Below are 21874 nucleotides of genomic sequence, written 5' to 3'. Positions count from 1 at the left end.
ATCTACAGGCTGAACGGTCAGGAAGAGAAAGTGAGCGTCACATGACAAAGTCAAGCTGGCCCCACAAAGACGAGTGAACTTGTGTCTCCCAACTGCATGGTGTGAGTGTTCTAGAGCAGTGGTGTCCCTAAACCATACGTCTACACAAGTGGTGTCCCTAAACCATACGTTGACGCACTGAACAACTTGACCTAAGCAGTGACCAGAAGGCCAGGGGACAGTTGCCTTGAGTCCCCTCAAAGGTTCGCTCAGAGTTATTCCTGTAGTTACTTCCTCAGCCTAGAAAGCACCAGAGAGACAGAACTGAGCACCGGAATACCATGGCTGGTATTCTAGAAAACGCTTCCAGAAGCCCAGATAATGTCACCTGGCACACACCTAATCTATATATTACAGGCTACGAACCTATGCAGCATGCTGTGGCCGACAGAGACACGGTGCTGAGCACAGTATGCACTTTAACAACTGTGTACAGAGACACGGTGCTGAGCACAGTATGCACTTTAACAACCGTGCATAGCCAAACAAAAAAGACGCAGGAAAGGAGCTGCCTGACTTAGTTACCTTCCCATTGCTGTAACAAAGCATCCTTTAAAAGCAAGTTAAGGGAGAAAAGGGCTGTGTTGGCTTAGGTTCCAGAGGGACATAGTCCACCATGGTAAGGAAGATGTGGCAGCTGGTGTGGCAGGAGCTGGAGGCTATGAAACTGCAAAGCCTGTGCCTAGTGACCCACTTCCTCCAGTCACTGGGAGTTCCAGAAGCTTCCCAAACAGCACCGCCAGGTGGGAACCAAGTGTTCAGCCACATTGGCCAATAGGGGACGTTTCACGTTGACACTACAATAGGAGTTTCCAGCTCCCTTACAATCTGTGGACCCACTGTTGTATCAGGGACTATGGGGGTCCAGCCCCTCGATAGTCCCCTCCCAGGGTCCAGTAAGAATCTATAACCAGCTGATAATTAATCTTTGAAGAAAAGAAATTAATCTATGTACACGAAATTCCTTAGTCCACACATTTTATTATTCTGTCAGTTCTCTCTCTACAAGCTTATACTCTGCTCTCATTTTTAGCTCCTTTCTTGCCCAATTTCTCTTTACATTTATCTGTTGTCCCCTCCAGGTTCTATCTTAATTCCTCCATCTAGTTCTGCCCCTTCTAGGTTCTCATCCATCTAGTTCTTTCCCATATCAGCTCCTCTCCCATCTCCTCTCTCATCTCATTCTTCCTCATCTTGTTCTTCCCCATCTGGCTCTTCCTCATCTTCCATCTCGTTCCTCTAATACTCTCTTCTAGCCCTTCCACCTAGTTCTTCCCCATCTCAGTTTGTTCCTCTCAAGTTCTTACCCATCTAGTTCTTCCATTCTCTTCTCTCTTCTCTGTCCTCCGTGCCCTGGAAGTTCTGGTATATACACACTTTCAAGCAGTAATCCCTTGGTAGTGCAGAGCCAGGCTTCCAGGGTCAAATGGAGGGGTGATAAGAATCACATAGAGGGGCAATAACCATTAATTATCATTTGCAACCTCAAAGGGCAAAGGGAAGTGACCAATGGGGGAATGAATTAACAAAAGGCTAAATTCAGGTAATATCTAAGAAGAGGGCTCTTATGTGCTCCACTATAGTCTTAAACGTGATTGGTAGAAAATGTTAAAAAATCTGTAAGTTGCTAGGTCAATGGGAGAAAATAAAACTGCCTTCTTTTTTCCTGTGGCTCCTATCTGTCCAAGCTATCTGCCGTTTTTTTCTGCAGGGTAGGGGAAAGTGTGCTCGGTTGCTAGGCAACCTGTGTACAGCTAGAGGCCTCTGATGATAGTTAAAGGGAGATCTGGAACTAGAGGTAAGATTTGGGAAAGGAGGAAGTTAAGCTTAATTGGCACATCTGCCAGGCCTTCTCAAACAGGTAGCCCGGATGCTTAAGTCTGTTCTTAGAGAGTACAGAGGTATCTCTGATAAGGTACTTTCCTCCATCTGGGGATGGATTTGGCCAGATGCTGCCAATGATGATAATTACAGGGAGGCTTGAACTGGGGTTCTGGCTGAGCATAGCTGTCAGCGCAGAAGGTTATCTAAATATTCCTACAAGTGGTTAGGAAAGGAGTTAGAGGTCTATAAAGTTAGTAAGGCTGTAAGAAAGGAGGGTCTGAGCTGAATTGTGTAAAGCTATTACTTAACATCCACCTGACCTAGGTGGTGTCTCCTTGTGGAATTTATCTTAAATCAGGAGACTTGCATGTGGGCTGTTATTACTGTTAGTCCTTGAAAGTGGCTAAGGGAGATATCTGATTCCAGAGAAAGCCTTTCCTGAGGCTGTTCTCCAAATACCTGGAATGTGTATGTCCAGAGAGTGATCAGTCCACACTGTTAGCCCTTCTTAGGGAAAAGTCAATTGGGAAAACTATGAAGGCACACATGATTTTCATAACAGAAGACAGCTGATATATAACAAGCCAAGTAACACCAAAAGCTCCTTGGAATGTGGCTTCCTCTGGAGGAATTCCCTGATCCCTCCAGGTAGTGACTTTGCCATAACCAGCTGAGTTCTTGTGATAGATTCCTGCGGCCCACAGCACTGTTGTCTATATGGCCTGTGTCAATCGAAGCATCATTATGTGGCACATACCTGTATACACCAAATAAATGCACTTTTGCCAATAAAAAGTAAAACATCGGTCATCAGTCTCTGTCTTGGTTTCTTTTCCCGTCTCTGTGATAAAAATATCTAAACAAAAACAGCTTAAAGGGAAAAGGTTTTATTTTGGCTCATGGTTCAAGGTGCAGCCCATCATGGTGCAGTCCGGGTACAGGAGCATGAGGGAACTGGCCGAATGACACCCACAGTATGGAAGCAGAAAGCAAGGGTGACTGCAGGGTCACCATCAGCACCTTCTCTCCTTTTCATTCAGTCCAGGGCCCAGCCCAGGAAACAGTGCCACACACACCCAGGATGGGTCCCCACCCCAGTCAGGAAAATCCTTACAAGCCCATCACCCCACTGGGGAGGGGTGTCTAGTTTTTGTGTAGTTGGCAGTATTAGCTATCACAGTCCCCTTGACCATCGACAGTCAGTCATTTGCAGAGAGAAAAGGACTATCACAAGGTCAGCACCCATTCTCCTTTACTTCCAAGTATTTGCATCCACACATTGAAATGGTACCACAGAAGAGGGCGGTGCCACTTAGTGCCCAGGAATTCCAGGTGTACAGACTGGAAAGGATACCAAGGCATGGCCATGTCTGGTCCTGGGGTACAAATTCCAACTCAGCACAAGTCTTCCCAAGCTCCTGGAAGTTCCCATGCTCCTGCAGAACCATAATATAAAAGTAACAATGAGTGATAATTGTGAGCTTGGTGTGTGCTGTGGTACGTGGCTGCCTCTCTTTAATATAAACCGAGATGCACCCATTCAGCAGCTGGGCCCATGAGTGCTACTGCCATCAAGGAACCCACTGTGCTGGTGTTTTGGAATATTTTGAGTTATTTAGTAACTTGGTTAATCATTTTAGCATTCACTTTTACTAAAACTGTAAATCACTTAATCGCTACACCAGCCTCATTCAAAGTCATTAAGTGACAGTGCTTTTAGGGGCCTGAAACAAAAAGACTCACGGAGGCCAATTACTTTGAAGTGGAAATTAGGTGCCATAATGCACAACAAAGACACTTAAACAAGCAATGTAATGCACTGTGCCGTTAATTTAGCGGCAAACACTAAATACATCATGCTAACCCTGGGAAAATTAAAGAGGCAACATTAGAGTGATGCCTTCCACAGGGAATGGCAATTCCCACTCCTCAGGGTGGCCCACCCATCCTGGGTCCTACCGAAGGTTAGCGCTAAATAATGCAGATCAGGAATTTCTGCAGACTGCTATAAACAAAATCTCTTCAGAGATTTCTCTTTTGTTATGGGTGAGATTTTTAAATGTTTTGGTTCAATTTTGTACCTGTATTTGTTACTTACATTTACTTTCAAACCCTTAGGAGGGGTAGATGATTTAAAAAAAAAAAAAAAAAAAAACATTGCTTATATTCTTTATTTTTAAATGGTGGTGGATTCTTTATCCCTTTTGGAATTTATTTGGAAAATCCCAAATAAATTCTTTCTACTATAAGTTGCCTTGGTCATGGTGTTTTATCATAGCAACAAAAAAGTGATGAATACAATCACACACAATTAATTTAAAAATAAAGTGTATTTTACTCTAAAATGCATTGTAAGGTGCTGGAGAGATGTCTCAGTAGTTAAGAACTCATACTGTTCTTGCAGAGAGTTCAGTTCCCAGCACCCATATCAGAAGACTCACAAAGCTCTAACTCCAGCTCGGGGGAATATGGAGGCACCTGTCTATATCCCCCTATATATATATCACACACACACACACACACACACACACACACACACACACACACACACACACCATATGATGGCTATTCATGGCTGTCAACTGGAATACATCTGGAGTTAACCGAAACCTAAGTGTCTGGGTACATCTGTGAGGGTTTTTCCTTATTAGATTATTTGCAGTGGGAAGGCCCTCTTTTAATCTGGATCTTTAAGCTGGACCGTACCTTCTGGCGGCCTTTGTGAGACCTGGAAGAAGGAAACTTGCAGCCTTTGCCTGCTTGCTTGAGTTTGTGAGTCTGTCCATTCCTTCACTGGCGTGAAAGCCTACTTCCTTAGGATTCCAGCATGCCTTGAAGACCAACTGTGATGTCCAGCCTCATGGACTGAGCAGCTACTAGAGTCTTGGAACTTCTGCTGGTAGATAGCCATGTTGGACTAGCTGGACATTGTTGGACTTAGCCTATAAGCCATTCTAATAAATCCCATATGCATATTATATTTCTATACACATTCTATCAGTTCTATTCCTCTAGAGAACTTTGAATAAAGTTCTATTCTCTAGAGGAATAGAACTGATAGAATGTGTATATAACTGATAGAATAGATAGAACTGATAGAATGATTTATACACATAATAAATCACACACACAATTACAAATGATAAAAACAAATTTTAAAAGTACATTATAAGCTCTATCTACTTCCATGTATTATACAGTAGCATGTTATCCTCTACATTGCAGTGTTTAATGATTGTCCTATATCCCACTTTGTGGCTTCTCATAGTTTCTGTAACTTAATTTCCCCCTGGTGTATGACATCAGCAAGCACTGAGGAAGGTGGCTGTCCATGCATCTTTGGACTTTACTCCCTTAGGTCATAACCCTGGAGATGGAACAGCTGTGTCCACAGAACATGCTCCTTTGGAACCCTGAGACAGAGAGGCCTCCAATTGTCCTATAAATTACATTCCAGGAAGATATTTATGAGAATGCGCATTTCTCCAAATTTCAACCACCCTGGATATCATATTTCTTTATAATCTTTGCCTACTGTGAAGGCAAAGAAGTATTTAAACACTTGCAGTTTTATCTGTAGTTTATGGCCAGCTTCTGCATATTTATTCCTCATTTGCATTTCCCTTTTATTACTAGTCTTTTGTAGCCATAGATCATTTATATGGGACTGTGATCTTCTTACAAATGTGTAAGAGATAATTAAAGGGAGCCAGTAAACCATTTCTTTCATATACTTACAAAATATATTTTCCAATCTTTTTTTTTTAAGATGAGTTTTGACATTTTTCTAGAGTAAAAGCTTTGAGTCATGTATTTGGTAGGTGCTATTGTTGATCCCTGCCCATATATTAAATGAGATAATCTTTTTCTATTTCCTATAGAGTGCCTGGTGACTCACAGAACATCAGGTCCCATCCACATGAGGTACATGCTACAGCATGCACACTGCTCCTTTCCCACCCCACCCCCTGCCCCCTAATTTCCTAAGATGATTTTTTTTTTTATGATTTCTTCATTTCTCCTCTCTCACTCAGCCTCCTACATGGACATTTCACCTTTATCATATTACTAGGAATTCTTATGAACTTTTGGGTTTAAGACTGTCCTTGCCAGAAGCAAGGGCGATTTTCATGTCTAATTAAGAGTACTCTAAATTATCAATTAGAAATGCCCGATGCTATTTAGGGACTTGGTTCTTCAGATGAAATTTAGATATACTCAGTAAAACAGTACAGTGAGGTGCCACGGGAATAGAACCACTCACTGAGCTGCCGTTGGAGAATAGACTCCTTCCTTTGGCCTGGCAGTCCCAGGGTTTTGTGTTGTTCTGTTTGCTTGCTTGCTTGCTTGTTTGGTGGTGGTGTAGACAGAGTCGCTCTTGACTGTCCTGGAACTAACTCTCTATGTACACCAGGCTGGATGTGAACTCATAGAGATTCTCCTGCCTCTGCCTCCCGAGCATAGGGATTAAAAGCATCCACCACCATACCCAGCCTCAACCTCCAGGTTTAATGGCACCCAGCAGCGAGCAATGATTACTTTCCTGAGAGTTCTGCCCAGCACTGGGAACCATAGATCTAGGTGCTGAATGCCACAGTGAATGCCACCTATTACAGCCCATTGTCACTCTCAGAAGAGACAAAGGGTCATGAATTTGTGCATCACCTTAAGTATGCTGACCTGCGCGTCTTCAGTTATTTCCAGGGGCTGGAGGGATGGGTCTAGGTTAGACCAGGGGCTGCTCTTTCAGTTCCCAGCACCCATGTCGGCAACCCAAATCCACCTGTACCTCCAGCTCCAGTGCATCTGGAGCCTTCTCTGGACTTAAAAGGTACCTGCACTCACACCTGCACTGTTAGAAAATGATTAATATGCTTAATGAAATATCTAAAATTAAACTCCTAGGGTCCTGTTTCAATAACAGTATTGCCCAGGGACTAGAAAGATGGCTCAGTGGTTAAAAGTATTTTTAATGATTGCAGAGGACCAGAATTCTATTCCCAGCACCTAGTTAGGGTGGCTCACAACTGCCTGTAACTCCAACTCCAAGGGATCTGATGCTTCTGGCCTCCATGGACATCTACAGTCACATGCACATGAAAACACACACACACACACACACACACACACACACACACACTTTCTTTTTGATCTTTTTTTTGGGGGGGGGGGTTCTCTGTGTAGCCTTGGCTGTCATGGAACTTGCTCTGTAAACCAGGCTGGCCTCAAACTCACAGAGGTCCACTTGCCTCTGCCTCCCCAGTGCTGGCTGGGATTAAAGGTGTGCACCACTACCACTCAGCTTTTTTAAAAATCTTAACATATCACTCAATATTAACCACGGTCATCTCTGGGAAAGGAAATTATTTACTGGCTCCTTTGCTCATATGCCCCTTTGAATTGTGTATTTGATTTTGTCTATGGTTTGGGGGCATTACTTTTTTTTTTTTCTGAGACAGGTTTTCTCTGTGTAGCTTTGGAGCCTGTCCTGGACCTCGCTCTGTAGACCAGGCTGGCCTCGAACTCACAGAGATCCGCCTGGCTCTGCCTCTCGAGTGCTGGAATTAAAGGCGTGCGCCACCACCGCCCAGCTTGGGGCATTACTTTTGATAGCCAGTTTTGTGTGCAGATGTCATGTGCATTAGGAGAGAAAACTTGAGGGTCATATTGATCTTTGATAGGAATGCGTGGTTTTGCTTCCTATAAACACTTCACCTCCTTGCTTTTTTCTCACGTGGTGTGGACACGACTCTTCTCCAAGTGGCTTTGCATCTGAGGCAGTGGTGCCTGCAGGTGGCTTGGCACAGTTCTCCAACTAAGCAGGAGCTCTGCTTCTCTTTGGGAGGGGCGCGGGTGCCTTGGGAACGGAGTCTGGAATGTGATGGAGGCCAAGAGGGTCGCGGGAACGGGTCCCTAGCTGCTGTGCTGCGCATGTGCAGTTCATCTTCATTGTTCGCTCCCGCGTCCTGCTGCGCTCGGAGGAAACCCTCAGATCCTCAGGGTCCAAGCGTCGCTCAGAGACCCGGTACCCAAGTCAGGCGCGCCCACCGGTGAGAGCCAATTTGGAGGGTTGCGTTGCCAGGCTCGGGGGCTTTGCGTGCCAGCACCTGCGCAGGTCGTGGGGGGACCCTGACATTGACCCTGAGTGGGCTTCGCGCTGGTGGCGGTGGGCTTCTCCAAGGGGAAGAGACTGGGCACGGGCTCGGAGGTCGGGATAAAGTGAGCTGGGGAAGGCATTCGGATGTCAGAGCCACCTGCTGGGGTTCCGAGCCCCATAGCAACTGGCGAGTGACTTCCACCGCTTCATGGGATGACACCTGTTCGTGACTGGCAGTGAGGGTTCTGTAGCTCAAAAGGCGGCTCTCAGAGGCTTAGCTCAAGTTCTAGCATTACTACTGAGTCCCCACGGGCAAGAAGAGGAATCTGAGACTCAGTTTCCCCATCTGTACATGGGAGTTCTTCCCTGAACCTGCCTCTAGGGTGTTCTGGGCAGTGCCTGAGATAAGCTTTAGCAGGGATGGTGGCATTTGCTCAGGACCTGAAAGTGGCCTTCGTGCCCTGTTCATTAAGCCCTATGCATCATTTGGCTCTGAAAGTCACTGTTGCAGCCCAACAGCCCTGTTCTAACAGAGAAGACCGACTTGGGGATGGGGTGAAGGGCATAGTCTGCGGGAGAGAGCTAGGTCGCAAACCCCCGAATCGTTTATTTCCAAACCGCAAGCTCAGTTCAATCTAGCTGTTCTCTCTCTCTCTCTCTCTCTCTCTCTCTCTCTCTCTCTCTCTCTCTCTCTCTCTCTCTCTCTCTCTGTCTCTGTCTCTCTCTCCACCCATGGCTCCTCCCCAAGGGCCACTGGACCTGTCTGCACTGAGTCATCCCTAAGGGCTCCTGGGATGACTAGCCCTTCTGCCTGGGCCACCTGTCTGTGCCCACTGCAGTTTGCAGACTACTAAGTTAGGCTCACAGCAGTTTTCAGAGTCTGTACCAGAATTAGCCATGCGCTTGGGCCCAACCGATGCTGGGTACCGAGCTCCTGCCGTCTGCTGAGAGGTCTCTAAGTTCATCTTCCTGAATGGTTTGGATGGTGTCGACACTGGTCTGGACTTTCACTCTGAGAACCACTATTGTAGAGAGCAGTGATTGGGGTGGGGGGAGAGAGGGGAGGGGGAATTGATTGATTCAGCCAAAGGCTCCAGTTCCTTGAATTTACTCCCTCTAGTCAGGTTCAAAGTTCTCTGGATCACAGATCGTGTGAAGAAAAAGAAGAGCACACAGAAGCAGGACTCTCCCCACGGGAGACCCCTCTTCTCTTGAGTGCAGCTGAAGGGCGGAAGCCCAAGAAAGAGGCAGAGTCCACATTCAGCTCGAGAAGCGCCTGCTGAGCCTTGTGCTGGGAAACGTCCTATCACTAGACACCTGTCCAGCGGCAGCAGCGTGGGCCGGCTTCCAAGAGAAGGAGGTGAGCTGGGCCAGCCACGGGAGGCGAGCAAGAGGCAGGCTGCTTGGAATAGAGACCTCCGTGGGAGGAGGGTGAGGGAACAAGAGGAGGAGGAGGTGCAAGTGCAGGCAGATGCGCTCTCCTCCTCCTGGAAGCTCCTCCCACAACCTTCTTGCACACTCACAGGCACAGCTAGACTTCAGGGCCACACCACCCACTCCCGTTTTAGGGGGCATGTCATTCTGCTTCATAATTAGCAATCCTTAACTACATGGTTTCTAGGGACAGTCTGCCAGGGTTTGAAACTTAGCCCTCCATAAGAATAGCTCTATCATTCCTCACCTCCATTTCCTCATGGAGGCACTGTGGTACCTACATCATACTTGACTGTAAGGACTAAGTGAGACCACACCTGAAAAGTGCTTAGAGAAGGGCCTGCCAGACTCCAGCAATGAACAAGTGTTATTCGTCCCTGGCATCGTAACTAGGTTCTTACCATCTGCCTGCAAGAGACTTGCTAGTGACCAAATCCTTGAGACCCCCTGATCCCAGGCCACTGTCCACATGTCTCAGCTAAGTGGATAAGTCAAGTCTCTTGAAACAGAACAAAGCCCCCTTGGAGACACTGAAACCAAAGAGCTGACTTAAAGCACACTGTCCCTGTTGTCAGCAGTTCCTACACATCCCTCGAGCTAGGATTTGAGAGCTGGCTCCGCAGTTAAGAGCACTTGTTGCTCTGGAAGAAGACCTGGGTTGGGTTCCCAGAACCCACATCAAGCAGCTCACCTGTAACTCCATTTCCAGGGAATCGGATATCATCTGGCCTCAGTGGGCCCTTGCACACATGTTCACACACACACACACACACACACACACACACACAGAAGAAAAAATAAATTGTTTAAAAATAAACGATTTGAGTTCCAGAGCTAAGGAGTTAAAATATATGCAGAAAAGTAAATCAACAGAAATTTATAACATCTTCATTGTTAAACTGTAAATCAACAGATACTTATAACATCTTCATTGTTAAACTGTTTTACACACACTAGGTTCAATGTTGCACATCTTTAATCTCAGCAACTTGGGAAGAAGAGGCAAGTGGATCTCTGAGTTTGAAACCAGCCTGGTCTACATTGAGTGTCCCAGGCCAGCCGGGCTACATAGTGAGATCCTGTCTTAAAGAAAGCAAAACCTATAAGTTGATTCACACCTTTTATTACAGAAATATTCAAAACGGTACAAAAGTAGAAAACAGCATAGAAACTCCTGAGTGTGTGTTGCAGATTGAGCTAGGGAGGGACCGTTTCATTGGCTGTCCACCCCCAGCACGCACACGCACGTACATATATACACATGCACTTAAACACACATCCATACTTTTCTCCTTCCCACCTTCCTTTATAAGATTATCTTATTGTTTTGTAGTGTTTGTTTGAAGCAGGGGCCTTCTGTGTAGCTCAGGCTAATCTCAAATGCTCCATCCTCCTGCCTCTGCCTCCTGAGTGCTGGGAATACAGTGCTGGATATACCGCTACACTCCGTTCGTAAGATTAAACCCCACACATCAAAACACGCAACTGGACTGAAGACCTGAGTTAGCTGCTCTAACCATTTGCCTTGCCGCCTCTTTCCCAGCTTGACTTCATGCCCTGCATGCTTGCTCGCTGTCAGACCCAAAGAGGCCATGGTCATTGTGAAAGGCCGGCAGGAAGCCAGCGCTGGCTGTCCCGATGAAAAGCCCTTTCTCTGAGCTCCAGGTAGTGATAAAACTTCCTGAGCATTCATCTACCCGGCCCGTCTGAAGTGTCGGGGTGACGTCGGACCCCCAGGTGGTCATTTGTCAGCACATACAAATGGTTTCTAACAAGACTCTGAGGAGCTTGATGGTGATGGTCTTTCTCACGGCTTCTGCCCCCTTTTCTCTCCACAGCCTCTGCAGCTCTCCAGGAACAGACGGACATGACCACAACCCAGGTGAATCACCCGCTCGCTCCTCCTGAGTTTTGCACTTTTGGTAACCAGGCTTCCTTGCCAGTCCTTCTTACTCATCTGGTCATGTCCCCACTTTCCTCACGCCATGGTTTTACTGACAGTGATGTCACGTGGTCAGGCACAGGGTCAGTTTGATAGACAGCCATCTACATGCTCTCTCTTTTCCACTCTGTGTCTTCCTATGTGACACATATTTCAATCATTTGTAGCACACCCTCTACCTACTTAAACAATAGTCATTTGAATTTCAATATGCATTTCTGGTCATTTTTGCATTCCCTGTTAAGGCATAGAATGACAAAATGGTAATAGTTGATCGACTGTAATATTATTTTTTAATTAACTAACTTACTTATGTGTGTGCTGAGAGGAGTGTACACAAGCCACGATGCTGATGGGGAGGTCAGAGTTAGCTCTCTTTCCACCCTCTGGGTCATGGGGATCAAATTCAGGTGGTCCGGCTTGGTGGCAAGCTTCCTTTCCCACGGAGCCAGCTCGCTGGCCCCTCTATGGTGTTATGCACAATGTACAACGCTCTAGTCACTGTTCATCTCCCTCCCTGGATTAGTTTATGTGAGTCTGGCAGCACTATTGAGTACACACTTTTATATACACACCTTTTCACTGAGGGCTGGAGACAGTTAATCAGCTCTTCATATGAAGTAATCCCGAGACTGCATCTTAGATGTTTGGTCGTATGGAGACCACCTCAAGTACAAGTTCTGAGAGCTCATTTTCGTCCTTTTATGTTCTAGCTTGCCCACATGCTAAGCCTTTTTTAAAAATCTGAGTCTTTGCTCCCTGATGCCGCATCTTTATTATCAACTCCAGCCCCACCTAGGTGGAAAGCAAGTTTGAGGCGCCCTTTGCTGGTCGCTGGTGCTGACTGTGTGGCTCCTCCTGAGGAGCAGGTGTTCTGTTTTCAGTGGTTGATTTTATGGCTTCATCCCAGATGGCCAGGGTGTGCGTGCGTGCGTGCGTGCGTGCGTGTGTGTGGCCTGCTTCAGCCTCAGCACCACTCCGGGTAGCAGCTGTCCTCCGGGTGCTTGGAGGCTTGGGAGCCACAGTTCGTGGCTCTGTGCCTGCACTCCCATGGGGCAGAACAGCGCTCGCAGGCCGGCCTGTCTGCCTCGATTGCCTGCCGGTGGGTTTTGTTCTCTTTGGGATTCTGCTGAGTTTGGATGGAGGCTGTGGCGAACAGCGTGACTGCTGGTCTGCCCTCTGAACCTGGGTGTCTGAAATGTCCGTGTTCTGCTCAGTCCTATGAATGAGGGCGTGGCTCAGGGAGTCTGGCCTCAAGCCCTCCAAGCACTGGGAGAAAGACAGTATGCAGTATCACCAGGCACAGGGGGAGAACAAGTGGGTGGCTCTTGTGACTTCGTAACTGCTGTCACCTCCTCTTTCTCATTTGTCCTCTGGTGTCACTTAACCAGGCCATCATGCCAGCTCTTTTATTCTTCCTCCAGTCTGCCCACTTGGCTCACGTCTGTCCTCGCAGAGAGAAGCCTCGCCCCCTCAGAGAGAAGCCCCGCCCCCTCAGAGAAGCCCCGCCCCCATCCTGAAGACTCCCCAGTTCTTCCTGCCTTTGCATTCTCCTTACCAATTCTTCTCTCTCCAGGCCACCGGAAATCCTCCCCAAGCCTCTCCTCCGCCCACCGTCTGGGTCCCTTCACTTCCATCTCCTCACTCCCAGCTTCCAGAAGAGGCTTGTTCATTGAGCATTCCGTTCTCATGCTTTCCTGAGGATGTTGTTGTTTTTCCCCAAATCAACAACAAAATATTTAGCATTTCCATGCCTTTTCTTTTCTCACATCCTTACAACAACTTGGAGACACTGACTTGAATGTGTAAATATTTTCTTTAAAAACCTTTTTTTAAAAAGGGGGCTGGAGAGATAGCCCAATGGTTAAGAGCACTGACTGCTTTTCCAGAGGACCCAGGTTCAATTCCCAGCACCCACGTGACAGACAGCTCACAACTGTCTATGATTCCAGTTCCAGGGCACCCAATATCCACGGCAAAAATACCAATGCACATAAAATAAGCAAATTAAAAATACCTTTTTAAAATTTAATTTGGGGGAGTGTGCACCACTGTGCACAAGGGGGGTTTCAGGGGGCCCATCTCAGAGTCAGTTCTTTCTTCTACCACATGGTTCTGAGGACCCAGCTCAGGTCCTCAGGCTTGGTGGCAAGTGTCTTTACCCACTGAGATATCTTGCCATCTAAGTTTTTCCCAGTGGTGGGAACTGAACCCACGGCCTTGTATACTACAGGCAGGCACCCTACCACTGAGCTATGCTATACCCCCAGCTCTCAGTATTTTTTTTAAAGACTTATTTATTATGTATACAACATTCTGCTTGCATGCCAGAAAAGAGCACCAGATCTCACTAGAGATGGTTGTGAGCCACCATGTGGATGCTGGGAATTGAACTCAGGACCTCTGGAAGAGCAGCCAGTGCTCTGAACCGCTGAGCCATCTCTCCAGTGCCCCCTCTTCAGTATTTTAAACTCATTTTCATCTTTACTGTCTCCCCATCTCAGGGCTCTTCGGCTACGATTTCTTACTCATGCCGCATTTATTCTGAGGTCTGGGAGTCCCTTCTCCAGCTTGCTTTCTGGACTGTGATTCTCTCTCAGGTCATAGGCCTTCTCTGTGCCGAGGATTGCAGAGGCCTCTATGGAGCTGCCAGGTGACTGCCCTGCTTTGCTCTGCTGCATGGAGCTGAGTCTCCCTAGGCAGCTTTCCCCTGAGGTAGATGCCTGGCCTGGGGCTTTTCATGTGAGGTCTAGGAGATGTCTTAGAATGTTGCCTTCAGACTGTATGAATTGAGACAGGGAGGCAAGTCCCCTCCTCTGACAAAGAGAGTAGAATCTATTTAATGGTGTATTCCCCCCATAATGGCCCTGAAGAAAAGTAGTACCATGTCAGGGTACTATGCACAGTCCTCGGCTCCTGACTGGCTTCAAGGTTCTCACAGACTTCAGGGGACAGTCCCCTGCTTGTCCTAGGGAATGATCTCCTGAGTATCAACCCTCAGGGGTACCTGCCCAGGGTCTGGCAGTCCATCTGATGGTCATGGTTCAAAGGCCCTTGTTAGGCCCTGCAGGGAGACCGAGGCACTGCCCAGCCTGTGCCTGTGGTATGAGGCAAACAGGTACCTGAGGTGCCTGCCACCCCCTCACTGCCTGCCAGAAGCTAATAGAAAGCTCTGGCCTGCCCACAGCCCTCCCCTGCACTCCTCTGTGGGGGTAAGCCTGGGGCTTACATGCTTCTCTTTCGAGATACCACGGGACAGAAGGGAGCATGTGACATGAACTGGAGAGTCGCTCACTCTTGGAATCTGTCATTTCTGAGCACCACTGTGGACCAAAAGCCCTACTTCCAGTCCCTTCTTGGGCTTCAGGGCCTGTTCTTTGTCTCCACTGGTTATCTGCCTCTGCTCCAACCTCCGTGTTCTTTGTGGACAAGTTCCCTCCTGGCAGTTTTGGTTGCTGCTGAAATAGACATGATTTCTAAAAGTGTGGGTTTCTAAAATTGTGGGTTTGTCCCTTATCTCTCTCCATAGTTCAAACTTATCTTATGTCCACCTGTCACCTGGACATCTCTACCTGAATGTGTTTCCCATCCCTAGAGTATAACACACCCAGGAACGCCGCCTCTCCCTCCCTCCTTCCCTCCCTCCCTCCCTCCCTCCCTCCCTCCCTCTCACCTTCTCTCTCTCCTCCCTAGCCCACCTCTCTCTGTGTCTCTCCCTCATACCGTCTCTCTCTCCCTGATGCATGTTCAATCCCGTGTTAGGACAATATGAGGCCCCAGCACCAAGTCCACTCACTACCTTCAAAGCTCCTTTCTTCCTCTTCCCTGGTCAACTCTATGCAGCATCCTCATCCCTACTGCCAAGGCAACAAGGCTTGTTACCAGTCTGTTACCATAGTTACCAGTCTGTTACCATAGTTACCAGTCCATTACCACAGTCTTAGTTCTCATTGAAACCATTTCCTAACCTGGTCACTCAGGGTGGGGTAGTCCTTTGTTGCAGGGTGTTTAGCTGTGTATCTGGATGGATCCACTAGGTGGCAGCAAACACCCTCTCAGTTTAGCGAGTGTACCGTCCACAGATGTTGCCAGATGCCACCGGGGAGGGCAATATCAGCAGTGATGAAGAGCCACTTCTTTCTTTCTTTTTAAACTAAAATGTATGTGGGCATTTTGTCTGCATGCCTGGGCCCAAGGAGTCCCGAAGAGAGCACTTGACCCCTGGAAACGAAATTAGGGTCGTGTGAGCCACCCTGTGGGTGCTGGACTCAAAGCCAGGCCATCTACAAGAGCAGCCAGTGCTCTCTTAACCACCAGGCCATCTCTCCAGCCCAAGAATCAGTTCTTCACTCTCCAATACGCTTCTGGGATGTTGCTTTCAAAATATAAATCTAGGTGTGTTTGTTGAATTGACTGTGTGTCTCCACTACCCAGAGAGATGATCCCCAGGAAGGGCTATGCATCCCGAGAAGTGAACAGGCCAAGCCAGAGGTGTGCTGGGAAAAATACTGGAATAGCTATTTGGGTTTTTGGAGGTGTGTGTGTGTGTGTGTGTGTGTGTGTGTGTGTGTGTAGTTCAGATCTCCAGCACCCGTGTTAAAAAGCCAGGCATGGTGACATGCGCCTGCAATACCAGCACAGGGAGGCAGAGGCAGGAGAATGTGGGTGAAGGATGCTCACTGGCCAGTTAGTACCAGGGAGAGGACTCAGTGGGTGAAAGTGCTTACCCTCCAAACCTGACAGCTTGAGTTTACATCCTGAAAACCCGTGTGAAAGTCAGGTGACGTGGTGCAAGCCTCAGAAATCCCAGCATGCTCCCGACCAGGGGACGGGTGGTGGAGACAGGAAAGTGCAGAAGCTCCCAGCCAGCAGCCTGGGGTGCACAGGCTGAAGAGAGCCCGTCTCCAAGTAGGTGCAGAGGTGAGGACGGATCCAAAGGCTGTCCTCTGACCACCACACACGCATCGTGGCATGTGTGGGTCTGCACCTTCACACAGGAATGAGCATACATGCACACAGACTCACACACATAAACATTCTCATACACACATATGTATACACACACATATATAAACACATATCTACACAGACACACAACACACACACACATTTGGTGACATGTGAGCTAAAGAAAAGCACATTTCCCAGAGTTCCTTGCTCCCAGTGTCTGTATGCATAGGGAAAATCTCAAGTCTGAAAGATCTTTAAAAATGAGCTCCCAGACTTATTTTCCTAAGCGTCCTCCACGGCCAGACCAGGCCCAGGCAGACACTGTTGCTTTATGAGTTAAGCTGTGAATTTGGCTTGCCTGGTGTTTCTGCGGTGATTTTATTTCTCCTTGAAGCACATCACACAGATTGTGCTATGAGGGAACCTTGAGCTGTTTTCTGGAATGCCGTGGTAACTCGTCCCTTAGGTGTCTCTCCGGTTACTTTGTGCTGAGCCTTCCCGACTGAGCCCCACTGCTCCATTGCAGGGGCAAGTGTTGTTCAGAGATGTGTCTGTGACCTTCACTCAGAAGGAGTGGCAGTTGCTGGATGCTGCCCAGAGGCGCCTGTACAGGGAGGTGATGCTCGAGACCTACAAGCACCTGCAAGCAGTGGGTAAGCCCTGCCTCCCACGCGGCTCCCAGTGGGTAAGCCCCGCCTCCCACGCTGCTCCCGTCAGCTTGTGTGTCTATCTTGGGAAGTGTCGGGGTAAAGTTTTAAGCTTGGGGCTAGGACGATGACTCAGCACTTAGGAGTGCTTGCTGCTCCCCCAGAGGACTTGAGTTCCAGCACCCACATGGGACAGTTCACAACTGCCTGAAGCTGCAGCTCCTGGGGTGTATGTGTGTGGGGGGGCATCTGATGCCCTTTTCTGTCTGCACTCTTGTGTACGGTCCCTCACCAGATGCCTGCTCCTCTAGCTAAGGACTTAGCCACTGGTCTGAGCAGGGACAAGGTAAACCCATGTGACCCCTCCCTCTTCCCCTCCCCCCTCCCCCAGGACTTAGCCAGGGGCGTTGGTGAAACACACCACAGCCTCATCATCGCGTACCCTTCCCTCTGTCCTGAGCAGCTTTGCCAAGCCCTGTCATCTTCCCATCACAGGGTGCGATGTGACCAAACCTGAGCTGATCTGCAAGTTGGAACAGGGAGACGTTCCTTGGGAACTTCCAGGTGGCAGCCTCTCAGGTGAGGAGAAGGAAGAGGGCAGAGATGAGCAAGGCTTGGTTCCTTTGAATGTATCGGGGCCCAGTCGGTAGAGTGCCTGCCTAGCAGGAACAGAGCCCTGGCTTTGATCCCGAGCACAGCATAAATGGGGCATCACCGCACAGGCCTGTCATCCCAGCACTAAGGCAGGCGTGTCAGAAGTTCAAGGTCAGCTTGGGCTATGGGAGGCCCTGTCTCAAACAAAAACAAACAGATAAACAACAAAAAAGAATCTTTGAGAGGCTCTAGAATTTTCAAAGAGATAAAGAGAAATGCTCACAGCCTGATATCACCCCCGCAAGTACCAATGTTCTTTGTAGGCTATGTGTGGTGTCTCGCACCTTTGAAAAAAAGCACTTGGGAGGTAGAGGAAGGTGGACCAGCCTGGCTTACACAGAGAGTGCCAGGCCAACCAGGACTATGCATTAAGGCCCTGTCTCATCAATCAACCAACCAACCAATCAATCAATCAATCAATCAATAATAGCAAACCCCTTTGCCTCTGTTAGACTCTCTGTAGTTATAATTTGTATCGCCTCCAGCACCCAATGCTCTGACAGTTCACACATTCATTCACGTAGCCTTCTATTTGACAAGCGTTTGTTAAGTGTCTCCCAGAGGCCAGTCCCATTCTCATACGGAGGACACAGAGCAAAATCTCCACTTCCATCTGGAGGCTCGGGTAGCTGATCTGTACAGCTGAGGGCCAGTAACTGTCAGGACTGCTAGAATTCAGGTCAGATGGTGGAGAGGGAGATGGCCAGGGTGCTTCTGGGAGGTCCTGAAGCTGCCTGGAGGAAATGGACCTCTGCACAGGAATGGTGGGCGGAGTGAGGTTATCTGAGGGGTCTCCATCCATGCCAGGCTCAGAAACAGAAGGTGTGCTCAGTGTGAGAAGCAGAACTCCTCCTAGTACTTAGCTCCTTTCCTCATTTTATATCAGTCCAGAATACGGCATGTACAGTTCATGTCTCCCCATGACAACAGGCCCAGCCTACCCCTGACCTTGAGGCCTGAGGAAATGAGTGATTTCTCAGGTTCACTTGGGTGTTGGGATGCAGGATGGAACAGAGAAGAGGGGAAGCGTGGAGAGTGGCTTAGAGCGCCTCTTGCAGCCATCGGGTGTGACACTCCCACTGGGTGTCTTCCAGTCGTCCTGGGCTCACTGTTCGTCTTTCCCGCCTTTGCCTCGTTTTTTAACGCCCTCCTTCAGGGGATGAGGCCTTTGCCTGACACTCCTTGTTCCCAGTTATGTTTTATCCCAGCTCTCCACCCATTTGGTGGTCGTGTTTGTAGCAATCCAAAGCTCCTGATGCTGTTTTCCTCGTTCTCTTCCCCTTTCTACTCCAACGTGCATCTTTATCTCTGTTCTCACATTACCCAGTGGAAACAGGTGGATGAAATGCCTGCTTAGAACTGCTGCCTTTCTAGGAGAGCATGTCAGGAACCCCAGAATTGAGTCAGTGTAAGACGTTTGTCTATGCCCCCTTTCCTTTCACATCGCATTTAGATGGATAATGTACGGTTAACTTCTCATGTTTCTAGAAGTCTGGAGGGCCGACTGCATGACAACAAGTGAGGAAAACGAAGACAAATATTTGAGTCAAGTTTTATTTGTCAACAACAAAGCACTAACTAAGAAAAGAAGCAAGGCTCTAAAGGAAACAGTTTATCAGGCCACAGACTCGGTGGCCTCAAGAGAAGTGCACTGTAAGTGTCGCTCAACAGAAACAAGCTTGGAAAATGTTGCAGGATTAACTACTGATAACAAAAACTATGCAACAAAAAAGTTTGATGGTTTAGGTGGGTCTCGGTCCCTTGGTACTAAGTGTGAAAAAACTCCTATAGGATGCAAAACCTGTGAAAGTGAGCAAAGGGAGAGATCCCACCGTCCTGTCGAGGACCTCACTCAACATCAGAAGACCTTGCATTTGGAAAAACTTCCTGAACATAAAAATTGTGGGAAGAACTCACACAGAAAGACAGCCTCTGTTATACACGAGGCTGTCCACACAGGACAGGAGCCCTCTCAGGATAGTAAATGCATGCAAGCCACTGCTCACAAGATCAGGTTCCAGTCTTTTCTAAGAACCCTTAGAGAAAGGAAGGCACAAGAGGCCAGCAAATGTGGGAAATCCTCATGCATGAAGTCAAAACATGAACATCCAAGAGCTCATATAAGAGAAAAACACTGTGAATGTGATATGCTTGAGAAGTCCTTTAGTGAGAAATCAGGTCTTACCAGACAGGGGAGAATGCAACCAGGAGGAAAGCCTGATGGATGTAATGTAAGTGAGAGAGCCTTAAGAAACTCACCCCACATCCAAAGTGAGAAAATTCATGTGGGAGAAAAGACCCATGGCTGTGGGAAATGTGGGGGAACCCTTCACAGAAATACAGGCCTTACTCAGAACCAGACAACTTGCACAAAAGAAAGACCTAAGTGTGCCAACAGCCAAACAGCCTTAAAGAAGTCGCGTCTGACCCTAAATCAGAGAACTAGCTCAAGAGGAAAAAGCCACAAAGGAAATGAGTGTGAGAAATCCCCAGCCCCCTCCCTCAGGGGATCGAAAAGCTCTCGACATCAGAGACCATCGTCCTCCGTGGAGGAGAAACCCGACGAGTGTGAGGAAGGCGAGAAGTCACCTCTTGGTGAAAATCAGAGTGCTTGCAAAGAACAGAAAGCCTGTGAGTGTCGCAAATGTGAGGAAGGCTGTCCCAAGAAAGCGGGTCTTGCTCAACATCAGAGCTCAAACCCGGGGAAAAAACCCTATGCGTGCAAGGAATGTGACAAATCCTTCATGGTGAAGTCAAACCTCACTGAACACCAGAGAACTCACACTGGAGAGAAACCGTATGAATGCAAAGAGTGTGGGAAAGCCTTCTGCCAAAAATCTGCCCTCAAAGTCCACCAGAGAACTCACACAGGAGAGAAGCCGTACAAATGCGATGAATGTGGGAAATCCTTCTGCGTGAAATCGAACCTTACGCAGCACCAAAGGACCCACACAGGAGAGAAGCCGTACAAATGCAGTGAGTGCTGGAGATCCTTCTGTGTCAAGTCCAACCTTGTTGTGCATCAGAGAACTCACACCGGAGAAAAACCCTACAAATGTCCCGAGTGTGAGAAAACCTTCTACGAGAAATCTGCCCTCACAAAACATCAGCGGATTCACACAGGGGAAAAACCCTATGAATGTAATGAATGCAGAAAAAACTTCAGCCAGAGGTCAGCCCTCACCAAGCACCAGAGAAAAACACACAAGAAGAAAGCGTCCACCAGGAGCCTTCACGGGCAGATACCAGAATCAACAAGCAAAGCTCATTGAACATCAACAAAATCCAAGAGTGGGGGTGCTACCATGACAACGAGTGTAGGAAAGTATTCACTAACAGGTTATTGGGGAAAGAAACTAGAGATTTAATGTAGGATTGAAAACATAACAATATTTCAAACATGGGAATGCTTCCAACAGGTATTCGATGTTGTTGATGGAAAAATATATAATTTTAATGACTATGGAGAAAAATGTCCTTGTGGAAATACTGTCTAACTAGAAGTTATATTTCAGATATGATGTGAAACTCATTACATGACAGATAACAGAACGCCATCTGTTCTTAACAGAAAATGAAATATGGATCTTTCATAACAAGGATAATTTAGGTTGCTGATTCAGTTGTAATAAACAGCCATCTTTTGCCTACCCATCTTGATTTTCTTCACCGGATTCTCTCCTTTGCTTCTCAGAAGTTTATTTAATTTTTTCCATAGTAAAGAGGACACTGACCAAGAAAAAAGAACCACAGTGGAAAAGACCAAAAAAGCAAAGCAAAACAAACAAACAAAAAACGTATAGGAATCTAAGCATTGGAAGTGAAATGATGCCAGGAACAGCTAACGGAAGCAGCATGAACAAGAAATCTCTACGTTAAAGATGGGGTCATTGAATGCTGAGTTAAAAACTATGTCCAGGAGCCAGAAAGTTGGCTCAGTAGTAAAGGTTCTTGCTACATAAGCCTGATGACCCCAGTTTGACTCCTGGAAGCCATGTAAAGGTGGAATGAGAGAACTGACTCCACACAGTTGTCCTCTGACCCCAAACACGCACTGTACCACACACATGTTCACACACACACACACACAAATACATACAATAAAATTTCAACAACAACAGAAACACTAAATCTAGCAACAGGTGGTTTGTAAAAGAGAAGAAAGGGAAGAGGAGGAAGAAGAAAAATTTAAAGTCAGTTGAAAAGGGAATTTGAAAGTTAAAAGATAACAACTATATGTATTTTTAAATCTATCCAATAAAGTGTGACTTTGTAATGGTGAGTTGT

At 47.4% G+C, this 21874-nt stretch overlaps 1 protein-coding gene across 1 annotated transcript; it reads left to right on the top strand.

Moving 5' to 3' along the window:
• Positions 1 to 7600: 7600 nt before the first annotated feature.
• LOC114692709 (zinc finger protein 33B-like) lies at positions 7601 to 21656 on the top strand. The gene is made up of 6 exons (XM_028868636.2): positions 7601 to 7913; positions 9081 to 9320; positions 11233 to 11276; positions 16813 to 16939; positions 17429 to 17512; positions 19076 to 21656. Exons 3-6 carry the CDS (start codon positions 11262 to 11264, stop codon positions 20857 to 20859), a joined length of 2010 nt encoding a protein of 669 aa, XP_028724469.2. The 5' UTR covers positions 7601 to 7913; positions 9081 to 9320; positions 11233 to 11261; the 3' UTR covers positions 20860 to 21656.
• The last annotated feature ends 218 nt before the right edge of the window (positions 21657 to 21874 follow it).

The sequence above is a fragment of the Peromyscus leucopus genome, chromosome 4 (assembly GCF_004664715.2).
Source record: "Peromyscus leucopus breed LL Stock chromosome 4, UCI_PerLeu_2.1, whole genome shotgun sequence".
Lineage (NCBI taxonomy): Eukaryota > Metazoa > Chordata > Mammalia > Rodentia > Cricetidae > Peromyscus > Peromyscus leucopus.
Note: the sequence above shows the minus strand (reverse complement) of the source record. Positions and strands in the feature narration are given on the sequence as shown.

Coding starts and splice junctions, on each gene's coding strand:
- LOC114692709 (XM_028868636.2), top strand. Junction 16,940..17,428: donor CAAGCACCTGCAAGCAGTGG/GTAAGCCCTGCC, acceptor TTCCCATCACAG/GGTGCGATGTGACCAAACCT. Junction 17,513..19,075: donor TCCAGGTGGCAGCCTCTCAG/GTGAGGAGAAGG, acceptor TCATGTTTCTAG/AAGTCTGGAGGGCCGACTGC.